Here is a 16,078-nt window from a genome sequence, read left to right as displayed (position 1 = left end):
TTGTTTGGAAAATGGTATTTTGCTTCTTAGTGAAAATTCTTCACTTGGATCATGGGGAAAGCAATGCGTACTTTCTGTTACTTAATTCCACTTTGTGACCTGACGGGCGAATTGTAATTTTTCCCTCCTGATGCTCTCTGTTATTCCTCAGACAAATATTGTGACGCAGAGTGAATGTTTAAAGCTGAATCTCCTTCCAATCCTAGCCCTGCATTTTAGGAAAATCCCTCTTGACTCTGTTATTTTCCTTACCAGTCTCATTTGCCAAAGAAATCCTGTTTTATCAACTTTTTTCTCTTTCTCAAATGGCTGAGGCTGAATCTTTCTAAGTTTGACTTGTTAATAATGATTTCCAAGAAGCTATAATAACAGAAAGAATTTTTGACTTACTACTGAAAATGGAAACCTTATTTTTGCCTATGACAGATTCAGGTTCAGCCTCCAAATTACTGGGTAGCAGTGATGATGAAAATATAATACCCTATGTTCCTTACATTTTATAGTCTTACAAATCTTATTCTCATAAATTTGTTTGATCCTTGTGACATCTCTGTGAGCAAGGCCAGACAGGTGATGTCATCCCAGGATGGCAAATGGAAGGACCGAGGACCACGTGGTTCATAAGCATGGAACTAAGCCCCAGGCCTCCAGTCTCTAACTTTGTCTCCTTTTCCTAAGTGCTGGGATGCCTTTGAGATAATTGTTTAAACTCTGTCTCTTCCCTCCTCTTGGCTGGCACTTGGCCAAAACCATAACCTTTTCTATCATCTTAAGTTGTTTTTAAAAGTACTGATAGGCGGATGTAATAATTAGTTCAGAGTTTTATTGTTTGACCTTTAATTGTTCTTGTAGCCACTTAGGCAAATGCCTTTGCATTTGTAACATTAAAACCAAGGTGAAGAATACGTTTGTGACTCTGGAGAATAAAAACGGTTCGTTTACTGCCGCAGTGACAATGTCTTCAAATAAATCTTCATGTGGAATAATTCCCTCCTAATATCATTGATTTGTTGCCTTGTTTGTCTCTTTTCCTCTTCTTTTTCTCTATCTCTAAAATGGGAAGTGGAAACACCTACATCATAGAAGATTAAAAATAATACATAAAGAATTTAGCAAAACCCTTAACACAAAGTTTAAGGTTTTTTAATTTTAATAAGGTTACTTTCCTTATCCCTTGAAAATAAATTTTGGAAGACATAAATTCTGAATGGGTAAAGCTTTGAAACTGGTAGCAGGTTGGGCTTTCTGGAAAGCAGACTCTGAGCTGGAGATGAGTTTGCATGATGTTACTCAGGGAGTGCTCTCAGGATTCACACCCATGGACGGGAGTAGAAGGAAGCAGGACAAGGCAGAAGAAGAAGTTGACCTGTGATGCAAGCCTGGACAGCCTTCGTCGCTTGAGCTAGTTGTACCGAGTTACAGCATGAGGATCTGGCCTTCTAACTCCCACCCGGGCAGTCACTAGATGCAAGCCACCCTGGGAGGAGGGCGTGACCTTGGGCAAAGCAGCCCTTTACAGCTGAGACAGTTCCGGAAGGGGGCTGGCAGCCAAGGGCTGCCTGCCCTAATGCTCTTAGCAGCTGGACGGATAAGTCATGCATTTCTGGAGAGGGATCTTGGTATTGCAGCAGCCACCACCACACTTTATGTTTACCTTGAATCCAAATGGCAGTGGTTCAAGCAGAATGAAGTTCCCTATCCTCTTCACAGTCAAGGACAGCAATACATTTTCAGGTGATACTTGTGAAGTGTCAGAAATGAATATGTTTTATTCAATACGCTTGTGATTTTTCACTCAGTCCAGAAGGGAGTCATGGGACGTGCTCAAGTCCTGACCGTAGTAACTGTGGCATATGAATGGATTCCTGCTTGTAAGTGTGCCTGTGCTTGTGCTCTCAGGTGTGGCTGCAAGGTGTACTGGGGGCGTGACCCACTTCCAGAACGGAGCCAGATCCCAAGGTCATGGCAAGTCTGAGGTTGAGAAGGAGCACAGCATTTCTTTCATTTTCTTAGTTCATTTCCAGCATCAAAGCAGCATTCAGGAGCTCCCAGTTTATCTCCCCATCCCACATTCATTTAAATTTTTTCTTCATTCTTTCTGAGCCACCTGCTTCCACAGCCCTGCTGTCATACTGATAGCCAGGTACCTATAGAAATCTCCAAGTGATGACCATCTGCCCTCAAGCCCTATTCCAGACAGCTATTAAGAAAGAAGAGTCTTGGCTTCGAGTAGTATTCTTTTTTTCCCCACCACGTTTGGTCTCTCCCTACAGGCGGATATTGTACATGTGCACAGAAGGTAGCCCCTTGTTTTCCTCTGTAGTTCACCATTTTATGAAATAGAGTCCCTGGAAAGAATTTCTCATTAATCCCCTTTCCCTTTTCTCTTTGCTCCAGCTCTTATCCAGGTTCTTCAGAAGTCCACCAATGACACTCAAAACTAATCAACCTAACTATAGATATATCCATGGCAAGCTAGAGCTGAATGTACAATGTGAAATGCATGCAGACATAGGCAAGAACCAGTTCTAAATGTGCTCTGCGCAAGAGTTTGTTTAGCATGCCTGCACAGTCCGTGCCTGCTTCATCATTGCCTTCTAACTGCTACTGCTGTGTGTCAAAATCATACAACTACTCACATCAATATGGTTTTTTGTTTGTTTGTTTTTTTTGGTTTCTGGTGCAATCATAGCACATGTTTTTGTGGCAAAAAAACAAGGAGTTTCATTTTTGTATCAAACAGGATTCTTGGGCTAATCTCAGAACTTGAGACCAACAATACCATGTTCTGTGTTGTAAATAGTCAGATCACAGGTGACCTTTCAGACCACAATCTGTTCATGAGTCAGAGATACTATTACTAGAAAGACGAAGCCAAAACTCTGACTTTGAGAGATGAGTTTCTTTCCTTTATGTCAGAAGGGACAAAGCATTTTCATTATTATTATTATTATTATTATTATTCTTTTACGTTACATTCCATTCATCTTAGATTGTCAGCCCATAAAGGGCAAGGGCAGCCTTTGCCAGACTTGAATTGAATTGTGGCAAGTAGAATCATTGTAAATACTGTTTTGACAATGACGATGAAGAACTTGTTATTGTCTGCGAGGTAGACCTACTTCATTGACTTCAAGTAGTTTTTTAATTATTTTTTTTTCTGTTTTTGCTTTGAAAAGTTGTAGGACTCTGTGATTGAGTTTCTCTGTGCTGTTTAAAAGTTTTAAGTAATGAATTTGTTGTTTGCATGGACAAACAGTATCATTGAAACTGAGGTATGGGTCTCTACTTCACAGAATGATTTTGCTTTCTTTCTACCTTCTTCACAGAAAATACTTATGAGTCTCTATGAGGTTGTTTCTCCCAGCCATTTAATTTCAAATGAATTGTTAATAGGTATTAAACTGATTATCATTATATGAAGGAATAACATTATGAATGATAAAAGGCAGCTATTTATGGTATGGCTTTCAAGATGGCTATGCTCTACACTTAACATTTTCATCTTAGGTAAAAATTTTAAAATCCTTGACTCTAACTTAGGTTTATATGCATATTTGTTAATCCAAATTAATTTTTTACGTAATAGCAAATGGGGAGAGATGAACACAACACCATATTTGGAGCCAAGGAAATCCAAGGAAATCAAATCGAATAGTTGAAATATAAAAATTTTCCTGATGCCACATGCAGAAACGGACACACACACACACACACACACACACACACACACACACAGACGAGAAACCCTGCAAAACCTTAAACCCAAAGGTGACTGAATCAAAGGTAACTGGTGGCATTGTGGACATTGTATTGAGGAAGGACATCCAGGGAGGCATCCCAGAAGGCTTTACAGTGGCCCTGTTGAGGGATACAGAGAAATCCACCTTGTAATAGCAGGATGAAGCAGGACTGTCAATAGACTACTATTTTAGACTAACATTTCAGAATGGGTGATTGGGAGAGAGAAAATAGCTGGATTTGGTTAGAGGATGGCAGGATAACGGGTTCAGTTGGAAGTATGCTCGGTTTTAGGTGCTTAGATATGGGAACAGAGATCTACAGTTTCCAAGTTTGTGTCAGATTCTGTGGGCACAAATCAGAACTGGAGAGAGACTTGGCAAACCATTTGTCAACAGGTGATTCTAGAAGGCTTGGCTCTCTCTCCAAAAAGGAAGAATGTATATGGATAGGAAGGAAAAAGTACAGTTTAAATAATTGAAGTATTCATTAAATGACTAGAATGTACCTAGTGTGTAGTAAATTATTTCTGATAGGTGCTTTATTTAATCCTCCACTACCTTTTACAATTCCTTTATTGTTACCCCCATTTGCCTGAACAGGTAATGAATGCAGATTTTGAGAGGTGCCTTTACTAAAATGAAAAAGCTAATAAGTGTTTAAGATCTGGGTTCAAACTCATGTCTCACAATACCAAACTTGATGCTATTTGCCTACACCCCAGCTTTTATGCCTCAGCATCTTGGGCATAGAATGCTGGATGACACCAACATTTAAGAGAGCTAAGAAAGGAAGGAACTTCTATAGAAGAAGGCTGGGGAGTGTGAGAGACCCAGTTCAAGAGAGGATAGACTCCTGAAGGCGATATGCAAAGTCACAGTTAGGGGACTGGTGACTTCAGTAGAGCAGTTTCAGAGCACAGTGAGGGCTGGATTGAGTGGGGTGAAGTGTAAAGGGAGGGGAAGAAATGAAGTCCATGGATGGTACTACTGTGTTCAAGAAGGTGCTGAGGGCTAGGAGAGAACATGCAGCCTTGGGAGTTACAAGGGCATTTGTGAGTAGTAGGAGCTATATACAGATCTGTGCTGGGAATTCTGTGTGCTTAGATCTCTAAGCGGAGCAGTGTGGAACCACCAGGGTTGTGAGCAGTTGAGGTAACTTCATGAATGAAGAAAGGCAATTCTGGATGCAAGCTTCTTCTGAAGTCTTTTAAAGTGTTATCAGTCTACTGTGTCTTCAGTTGTTGATCTCTTGTAAGAGCTCTCTGAAAGTTACTTGAGATAATCTGTCAAGATATACAGACCCTTGATTATTTTTTGAGCAAACATCTTCTAGTACCTCAGTATGAGGTCATACGGTATTTATGGTTATAGTTAGAAAATGACATCATGGGGGCACCTGGGTGGCTCAGTTAAGTGTCAGACTCTTGGTTTTGGCTCAGGTCGCGATCTCACGGTTCATGAGATTAAACACTGTTGTCAGCACGGAGCCTGCTTGGGATTCTGTCTTTTCCTCTCTCTCGGCCCCTCCCCAACTCGGGTGTGCACACTCTCTCTCTCAAAAATAAATAAACTTTAAAAAAAAGAAAAAAAATGACATCATGAATTAGTGCTTGTCTAAAATGTTCTAACTTGGTTACTATACCATTATTTTCATCCATCTCATGTACCATGGGTTATGTTTTCTGTCGTGTGTTTTGATCTCTACTGTTAATTTTGTTTGGAGATTACGGAAGAGTTTTAGACCTCTCTAAAAGCCCATTACTTATGGCATGTTCTGATTTTTGACAGATTCATGTGTTTCTTCAAGCTTTTAAAGTACGTTCACAACAGTGGCAATAATTTATTTTGGGGATTGGGGTTGTATCTAAATCTCACTGTCTAAGACAGAATTATAAAATGGATTTCCAAAATTGTGGTCTTTTAAAAACCATGCAGTCAAAGCATTTACTATCATTTTTTAAAACGTGAATTGCAAGTTCAATATGATGCTCATAGTATTTAACAGAACATGTCTCTTCTTTTTCGTGTGTTGGGGTGCATTTTTTTCTATTTCTCCATCCTTATCTCCTTTTTGACTCAGGCATTGCTCTCCTGGGGGGAATCACTGTGCTTCAACCTGTCTGTAGATCCTCAAGGTACCCAGAGGTGACTAACCCATACATACTTTCTCTCTGGTTTTAACATCCTAGTCCTGTCCAACCCTGTGAAATGTTTCAGAAATCAGTCTCTAATCACTAGGTAAGGCTAAATGGTGACACCCTACTTACCCCTGGACACACACGCCCGATTCCAGGAGAGTTAAGCCATATGGGGATTGTCATCATGGCTCTGTGTTTAATGCTAGGAGAGGAGTCCAGTCAGAGTTAAATAAATTGTTACTATCCATTACTACTCAAGAGACTGCTTTCATGCCACATACTTGGTTAAGCTCTGGGGACATGCTAGTATAGTAAACAAATAGATGCAATCGCTTCTCTTGAGGAGTTTATAGTCAAGGGAAAAGAAATCTCTTTTAAGCAACATCATAGAAATGTAAACCAAGCTTCACAGCAAGAAAGATAGGCATTCGTCATTTGTTATTGAAAACGTATTTTTTGAGTAACTATTACGGGCGAGGTGTCTGGATGAAGAGTGAATATAGCAGTAACAATGGCACAGGTCTTTCCAGGGCTCTTCAGGAAATATCTTTGTCACACAGGTTATTGAGTGCTAGTGTTGATATTTTGTATTGTTTTAGTAAATTCCCTATCTTTGAAATTCGTATTTGTAACACTGATTTGACCTGGAAGTTGGTAAAGTATGTAAGACTGACTCTCTTCAAAAATATGTAACATTTAAGCATGACAGCAGGTTTTAGCTCTCCAAGTGTACTTCCTCTTCACATTCATTTTTCCTAGTTGGTAACATTTAATAGTAAGCAGTATAACTGGCTGTAACCAATATGATTATCTTCATATATTCTATAACATTTCTTGCAGTTATTGCCAGCTTTCGAGGAACGGTACCATATGGCCTGTCATTGGAAATTGGAGATACAGTTCAGATCCTGGAGAAGTGTGATGGTAAGTGGGCTAGTTACCCCCCTGTGGTTTGAAGCTATATACCCAACCTCCTCACCACTGGACAGTTCGTAATGTTTACAAATTCTGTCCTCCTCTTGATTTCTGGAATTTTTCCAGTGGTCACAGTGAACCATTTTTGACAAAGTTTGTTTCTTGCAATGTCTGGCTTATGGGAAAGCATGATTTGCTATTTTTAAGCTGATTTTATTCTTCCTGATATTATGTCTTTATATTCACTAGATGCCAACATAGAAAGCAGTTGAGGCTACTGTATTTGTGGGAGTTCATGATTCAGTGCCAAACTAGAAGGTCTTTGTCAGAATCTCAAGTGTCTTGTAGGTGCCCAGGACAGGAAGAAACATACATCCAGAGCAGAAATGGCTTCTGCAAGGTTAGGTAATCAGAGGCCTTGGGGAAGGCTTGAGCCAAGGCCAACTCTGCTCTGGTCCTGCAGTCCTCTCTCCACCCCTAAATTTGAACTAAAGTTATTCAATGCATTTGAAATGTTTGTGGAATATACTATAAGAATTTTATGATTATTATTGATTTATGCAGCATGTAACTCATTAAATCAAGATACTTAGTATGTCGTCAGATGTTTCCATTCCTGTAAATGGACTTGAACGCTAGTATTTAAAAAGATCCCAGTTGAAATGACTACTCTTTTTTTCTTGTTAATAAAATGGCCACATTTTAAAGCCCTTCTAGTATATCCCAAAATACTCATTTTCTTCTGAAATGCTATCTTCAGTAGGAATTTATAATATGATAACATCCATGAAACTGTATTCCCCAAAACAGAACTATTAAGTTCACTTATAACCTGGCATTAAATGGTGTTAATACATGAACATTTATTCTGCCCACTATAAATGAAATCTTTAAGAATACAGGTTGTCTAGCTGGCTCAGTCGGTTGAGCGTCTGACTTCGGCTCAGGTCATGATCTCACAGCTTGCGTGTTTGAGCCCTATGTCAGGCTGTGTGCTGACAGCTTAGAGCTGGAGCCTGCTTCAGATTCTGTGTCTCCCTCTCTCTCTGCCCCTGCCCTGCTCGCTCACACTCTGTCTCTCTCAAAAATCAATAAATCTTAAAAAATTTAAAGAAAATATATAGTAAGGTCTTTCTTGTTATTGCCAGATGCATTTTGTCTATGTTTACTTTGTGTACAGGTAAATATAAAATCTGTTTTGGAATGGTGCATAAAAATGGGCTTCATAGCTAATAGCTCCTTTGTAACCTAAAAACCTTTCTCTGTGATGTAATTGGACAGAGACCTCTGTATGAGATTTTTGCAGTTCTCAAAAAGTTTTGGTTTCTGTTAGAATAATTATTTGACATTGGATATATTTCTTGGATATGTCTTTCAGGGATATAATAAATCCTGAGATATACAGTTTCTGCTCAATTCATTCTGCTTGCTTCAGACTGATTTTAAAGCTGTTAAGTATGACATTTTACAATATATCCGTTTCAGAAAACTTATGAGGAACAAAAATATTTAAATACAAGTTCAAATATTTCCTTTTAAAAATTCAGTTTGTTAAAAGGTCCAATTCAACAGAATATTTGTTACATGGTAAAATAATTTCTTACCAAGAAACAAAATGGTTCTGTGCTTGAAGAAATTCTAAGTTGAAAATAATACATTTATAGGGGGCTATCTATTTACCATATATATTCATATATATGCTCTGTGCTTGTGTTAAGCAGTAAAAAGATGTGTTACTCTTTAGGGATAGTGCTATACAATTGATACAGAATTGCTTGGAGGTTAAGTCATAGGCATTCTATAGAATAAAAATTAGGGTCAGATCATTACTAGAACATTTTGCTGATAAGAGTGCCCATCACTGTTATTAATGGATGATAACTGATTTCCCACTTCTTATGCTATCAGACTGATCCTAACCCTAGATGATGGGCTGAAGGATGTGAAAATTCACTCTATGACTGTTGGCTGAGCCCTGTTGTTTGGTGATAGGGTCTGGACCTTGTAGTCAGGCAAAGACAAATTGGAAACATATTAAATCTTTTGCAGATTCTTAAATTTCCCTGAGACATAGTGTATAGCCTTTTATAAAAGTAGAGAAACTATACTCAGGTAAATTAACCTGCCCTAAATAAAATAATAAATAGCAAAGCCATAATTTAAGCCCAATCTTTTGATTCCAAACCCTGTACTTCTATTATGCATGTTTCTATTTTTCATATAAATTTCCATTAGAATTTTTAAAATACTTGTATTAATAGAATACTTAAACCAGTAGTCTCTTGAGCTATAGTCCAGCTTATTTCCAACCCCCATCTTTTCATACATAGAATATTTACATATAGGGTAAAATTCTATCAGTAAAGGACAGATTGATTTGTAATCACTTTTCTTTAAAACATTACAGTGGTTTAATCAAAATAATGACCATGATTATTTCTCCACAGGCTGGTACAGAGGATTTGCTTTAAAAAACCCAAATGTCAAGGTAAAAAATATTACTCCTAACCATAATTACAGAATTTTTTTAAAGTTATTTTATTTTATTTCATTTTACAGTTGTAATTACAGTTGGAACTCTTAGTTGAAATGCCAAATGGCAATTCAGATTTTCATAATTTTGAAAATTCCTTTGAACTTGGATTATCATTAAGACATGCTACTCAAGTGGTAATCCAACATAGCTCTTGCAATTTGTACTGAGAAGACCTTAATAAGCTCATTATATATAAACAAAATCTTTTTGAAGTGTTAGTTTAGCAGAGGGCAAAATTAAAATTCAAGGGGAAATTAAAATTCAGGGTAAATGGATATTCCAAAAGAAGTATCAATTAGAGGTATTTAATCTTTAAGTTTTCTGTGGTATCATTTGTAAAATAGTAGTGTGGAGAAACACGTTTATTTCAGCAACCTTGTCCCTTTTGGGTTTGGGCAGGTGAAACATGGGGAAACCATATTATAAAGAGCTTCCCCTTCTTACCATTCCAGACAGAAGCTAAGACTCCTTGTCCTTTATATGTTTATATACATCCTCAGGAATTATAATAGGAAGTAGTATGATTTTTGTTTTACCTCTCATGTGTATACTTTATGACTTTGGAACTAATCCTTACTATTATCTGTGACTCTGCTTTAACTTCTCAATCCTTTAGCCATGCTTTGTACATTCTGTAATACTCTCTTACATGTCATGTTCACTTGTTGGTTTAATTCTGGCTTTATTAGGATTTTAGATAAGAAATTGTATAATTTCTTATTCTCAAAATATAATGTAAGTAATCGAAATTCTTCTGCCTGCCTTTCTGCTTAACTATACCTTTCTCTGGATCATCCAGCTGTATGTAAAAACTGTATTTTTATTTATTTTTGGTCATTCTAAAGGAAAGCCTGAGGGGCAAAAGAGTATAGAAATTTCATATTTTTAATATTTTAGTCCTTATTTAAAGTTATTTTTGGACATCTGCAAGGCACATGCAAATATAGTTTTAGTACTTAATTATTTATTTAGAATAATTTTGAGAAAAATAGGACTTATTTCTGCCACTCTTCTAACCTCAAGTTCTGACTTTTTCTTATTAATTATAATTACTCTGTTTGTTAATCCTACCATTTTGAGTTAATTTAAATTTTGAAGGAAAAAAAAATATTTTTAACATGTATATCTGTTTATTACTGTTGTATGTACAGAATTTGCTTATTAAATTTTATGTTATCCTTGGATCCACAATGGTGATAACATATTCAAATGGCATTTGCTTTCCTAAATATTTAATTGAATTTGTCATTTGATTACACATCAAAAATCATTCAGAGGATATTGTCATTTAATGGACAATAAAATTGATGCTAATTTTTTTTTTATGTTGCTTCTTTCAACATCCCATTTAGAACAAAGGAACAATTGCCTTGTCCTGTCTTTTCTCTACAATAAAAAGCTTTAAGCTAGCGTGTGTCTTTTGTTTAATTTTTGTTCCATCAGAATGCAGCCTGCTGATTAACTCCTGCTATGTTTTCATCAGAGATCTTCCATAACACATAATATATGTATTGTCTCTCGATTCACGGTGATTTTTTTGTGTGTCTGTATTTAAAAATAGCCACGAGTGTTTGAGAGAGAAGTAAGAGAACAACTACCAAAACAAAGAACCCTCTTTGAAAATCATGCAATATTAAAAAAAAATTTAATTCAGTCTAACATGCTTTCTATTCTATGCAGAATTCCTGAAAATTTTTAAATAACTCTGTTTTGTAAAGAATAGATTTTTGAGTGAGATTTAATTTTTTTTTTTTTTTTTTTTTTTTTACTATATTTGCTTCAGAGAATCCCTGAATTTGTAAACTAGTCAGTGGTGGAAAATAAAAGGATGGGTCCAGTGTGATAGAGATGTTTTTTCCTATTTCTGATATTGCTCTGGCTGTATGACTGTAGTGTATGCCTATGACTTGTGAACACCCTTTCCAACCCCCCCAACCCCCCCCCCCCCTTATCCAGCCACTAGCACCATAACCTTCATGTTTTCTCTTCCAGGGTATCTTTCCTTCCAGCTACGTTCATTTGAAAAATGCCTGTGTGAAGAACAAAGGGTAAGAAAGGAGTTTTATTAATGGAGGATTTTCACAGAACCATTGCTTATTTTAGAATTTGAAAGGCTTAGTAATTGTCTTGAAAAATGAACTATAGGAGATCATGCCATTGTCTGTGTTATCTGGTGAGGGCGGTTGGTGGAGACAATTTACTGCACTCCGTCTATGTGTGCTAGACCTGAAGAGAGTCTGAGGGCACCAGAGGTCTCTCATTGTCCACAGATCATGGAATCAGCCTAATTGTAAGCACAAGGAGTGGGTTCTTTTTGGTTTTCTGCTATATAGGAAAGCATGTCAGTCAACCCATGGAGTGCTGAGTCATGTCTCAAACCCTGGGAATTTCCTAGATTTACCATTGATTATAAGCACCCAAGACTGACTGTTTTTCCCTAAATGGGGATAATACCATGTTTTCGTGTCACCTCTTCACAAAGCCACTCTTCTATTTTAGGGAATGGAATTTCTGTACTTTGTTTGATTGAGCTCATTGATCACCTAAGATTTCTCATATATTTTAAAAGTCTTTCCAGTCTGTTTGCAAAAGTTCTTGAAGTAGCTGTCAGGATAGCAGGGTCATTCAAATAAAATACCATAGTATAAAACGGTAGAACTTGCTTATTTAACTGCTTATCATGAGCGGGTGATTCATTGTAAGTGGACTGTGGATTTGGATCCAAACATTTGCTGCCAGTGCCATAAGAAATATGCCCTGGATCACTGAATGATTGTCATTTTATGACAAAAGAAAGAAGACAGATTCGACTGCAAAATTACATTTTTCTTCAAATAGAAAAAAAAATAGCAATTTATTTGAATTATTAAAGCACATTTTAAAGTATAGTAAATGAGATCTTCAAATTTGAGTTTTACCAAGAAAGTTCCAAGGATGCTATTTAAATGGATGATTCTTATATCTACTGTCTGTAAAGGTAGAGTATTGATCTAGTGAAATAATCTCTGCAGGTGGCTGAGAATCTATGGTATAAATACATTCAGAGTTTCCTATATGGATAAAACTTAGAGTCTAGGAGATCCTTATACTATATGTCTTGTATGTATATGTCTGTTACTTTTTTTAAAGTTTATTTACTTATTTTGAGAGAGAGAGAGAGGCAGAGAGACAGAGGGAGAGAGAAACTCCCAGGTGGGTTCTGCGCTGTCATTGCAGAGCCTGAAACAGGGCTCTATCCCACAACACTGGGATCATGACCTGAGGTGAAATCAAGAGTCACGGCTCAACCAACTGGACCACCCAGACACCCCTATATGTCTGCTACTTTAAGCAATATTACTATCATTACTAGTAGCAGTAGTAATTATTTAAAATAGATTAAAAACGTAATTCTAATATTAATATTTACCACTACTACTGTTTTTTTTTTTTAGAAAGTTACCTTTTTTTTGGTCTTTTAATGTTTATTTTATTCTTGAGGGAGAGCCCACGCAAGTAGGGGAGGGGTAGAAGGAGGAGGACAGAGGGTCTGAAGTGGGCTCTGTGCTGACAGCAGCAAGCCCAATGCGGGGTTTGAATTCATGTACCGCAAAATCATGACCTGAGGTGAAGTCGGATGCTCAATTGACTGAGCCACCCAGGGGCCCCTACTACTACTGTTTGAATAAATGTGTGTCCTTTGGGAATGTTGTGCAGCTGTAACCCACCAGAAATGAGTCAAGCAGAGTTATCAGTCCTTTTGGAACCCTCCCACCAGGCTCACTTTGATGCTGTCCAGCTCCCCTCAAGTAAACCAGAGGAACCTCTAGAAGATATTTAAACCATAAGCTTACTCTTTGTTCTGACATTTCTGCCCTAGTGATCTGGGCTGGACAAGGTGGAACCCCCAAGGTCTCTACCCTGACCCTTAAAGTGTCCACCTGGGCAAACCCATGCAATCAGTTTTCCTTGTTGCCTTTGTCCCAAGCCCAGCCCTATGCCTTCAACTCTCCAGAGCAAAGAGCCACTCAGCCCACACCTTACACTCTGACCAAGGGAAAGAGAGGATGTTAGCAAAGATGATAGCAGTCCTCACTTGACCCGTTGGAAGTCCTACCTCTCAAAGCAGATTGGGTGGGACATTATCAAAATAAATTCCTTCTTTTATTTATAAATTTTTGTCCTAGGCAGTAACTGGTGTGTATCTGACCCCTTTCCCTGAGCCTGAGGAAGTTTAAGCATGTATAAAGTTGTCTCAAAATTTAGTTGTGTAAGTTTAAGACTTGGTTGTGGGTTCTCTGTGTGATACAGGGCATAATGAGCATTAAAATAGCAGAGAACACTGAAGGTAGAGCCCACAATGATTTTCAAAAGAAGAAGAAGAATTTGTTATTGGAATTGATTGAGACCCTAGATTCTAGGACTATTAACTGGAAGAAAAACTTTAGTCTGAAAAACATTTGAGAACACATATTGCTAGATGATTGCTTTCCCAAAGAACTTGTTTAGGATTTTGATGTTGCCTCTCTTACTGCAAGATTAGCAGCTTGGGGTGCCTGCCTGGGTGGCTCAGTTGGTTAAGCATCTGACTCTTGACTTTGGCTCAGGGCATGATCTGGTTCATGAATTTGAGCCCTGCATCGGGCTGTGCACTGACAACCTGCTTGGGATTCTTTCTCTCCTCTCTCTGCCCTCCACTTCCCCTCACTTTCAAAATAAATAATAAACTTTAAGGAAAGAAAAAAAAAGAAAAAGAAAGATTAGCAGCCTGATGGCCCACTGGAATGAAATTGCTGCAAAGTATATCTCAGAGTAACTAAGCAAAATGTAATTTCAGGGGCAACTACTTATGACTACTGGAACATTGATTTTTGCTTTTGGTGTAATTAAGAGGAAACAGCTGCCTCGTTGAAAACAGAGATTTTGTGGAGCTTCTTAAAAATTTACATTTTGGTGGAACAAATCCCAAATCAACTTCTCACAGACTGAATTGCCTTTACATTCAGTCCTGGGTTTCAGAGCTACGTAGGGCTGATGGGGGTCCTTAAATTAAATTATAGTTGGTGAACAGCGAGGCCACTTCTGTATTGTTTAATTGCTGCTTGAGGTCATGCCACTTTTTAAACGTTAACTGGGTTGTCGGGTTGTCCTGGAAATTCATCGTTCCCTTCTTGACCTTACATCTGATCATTTTATAATCTGTATCTCCAAATATTCATCATTTAAATTGCAACAGCTGCTTCAGAAGCAAAATACATGAGCTACCATTTGCAAATGCCACATGTTGACTTGAGAAAAGGTTCTGGATATGTCGCAGTTCATAAACTACTGTTTACTTTTATTTCTAGGTTTAAATCCCAGTTTTCCATTTTCAGCTGTGTTTCCTTAAGGTCTAGAAAGAAGGGGAATATTAACAGAGCAAGTATTTTAACAGCACTATGAAATGAGGAAACAAGGCTCTCTTGGTAAAGATTTTAGTTTTCTTACTTGCTGTCAAGAAGACTTTACAAAAGACAATTATACACCCTTTGGATATAACATCACAAAGGAGCTACAGACCAGTTATTAGCCTCATGCTAAGAAGTAATTTTCCCTTGATCATCTAGACAACCTGGTTCACTGTCTTAAGATGTTGTCACCTTCTACATATTATTGTCCTTGAAAAAATACACACTCAATGTTAAGAAACTAATCCATCACATAGCAGGTAACACTCTTTTGAAAAGTTGTAATAATAGCCACTTAGGCATTTTCACTTGAAACAATTTGAAAAAAGAAAAAGGTTGTTATATGTCAAAGATAGACACAGAGGGTAAATGAAACCTTCTAGATTTTTTTTTTTTGTCCCTATCTTCATGTATCTTCTCAACATCAGAACCACTGTATATATCCTAGTAGATGTTGGTATGAATGTTTTCCAGTATGGTTGTGACTTGTGGAGAAAAAACAGGAAGAATATATTACCCTAATCAGAGAGAAGAACATTGTGCAATGGATGTTTGAATATTTATGATTTCAGAAGCTCTTAAGCTCTATGATGCATAACATTAATATACTAATTTTTTTTTCATGGTCCCACTTACAGATAATAAAAATGAAGTGTTAATAAGGTCAAGTGAGTGTTCAGGGGCGTCTGGGTGGCTCACTCGGTTGAGCATCAGACTTCGGCTCAGGTCATGATCTTACAGTTTGTGAGTTCGAGCCCCGCATTGGGCTCTCTGCTGTCAGCACAGAGCCTGCCTCAGATCCTCTGTCTCGCTCTGTCTCCCTCTGTCTCTCTGCCCCTCCCTACTCACACACTCTCTGAGAAATTAATAAACATTAAAAAGAAGAGCAAGGGAGTGTTTAATCTGTACCTCAGTGTGTAGATATTTATAATACTAAGTCACTTTGCATGTTTCGAAACATAATATCCTGATCATTGAACAAGTCTGTCATTGTCTTTGAGTCCTATGGTCATAATGCTTAGAAAGCAAAAGCCATCTCATAGTTGATGCGAGCTTGGTGACCTCATGTTACATGAAGGCTTTTGGGTTTGGGGAGGTTAAATGAGTTGTTCAGCGGTCAAATTGTGGCTGGAGCAGAACTCTTCTGTTAATGTTGCTTCTTACCACACTCTTCAAAGTTGACGTTGATGAAGTGGGTGGTCATTTTGGTATTGCAGTGCCATAACCCACATGACATCCCTCACACAGGTCTATGATAAGATCCTGATTACTGTGTGCAGAACCCAAAATAATTAGGCAGTTTCCTTTTCTAGTTTTATC

At 37.7% G+C, this 16,078-nt stretch overlaps 1 protein-coding gene across 1 annotated transcript in view; it reads left to right on the top strand.

Annotated features, from left to right (window-relative positions):
• DOCK4 (dedicator of cytokinesis 4) overlaps positions 1–16,078 on the top strand; it is a 428,942-nt gene that overhangs the window by 176,395 nt on the left and 236,469 nt on the right. The window contains exons 2-4 of the mRNA XM_042970201.1: positions 6,722–6,805; positions 9,244–9,284; positions 11,325–11,380. Coding sequence (XP_042826135.1) covers positions 6,722–6,805; positions 9,244–9,284; positions 11,325–11,380 — 181 coding nt within the window. The remainder of the gene's footprint in view (positions 1–6,721; positions 6,806–9,243; positions 9,285–11,324; positions 11,381–16,078) is intronic.

The sequence above is a fragment of the Panthera tigris genome, chromosome A2 (genome assembly GCF_018350195.1).
Source record: "Panthera tigris isolate Pti1 chromosome A2, P.tigris_Pti1_mat1.1, whole genome shotgun sequence".
NCBI classification, from domain to species: Eukaryota; Metazoa; Chordata; class Mammalia; order Carnivora; family Felidae; genus Panthera; species Panthera tigris.
This window is presented reverse-complemented; position numbering and strand designations above follow the sequence as displayed.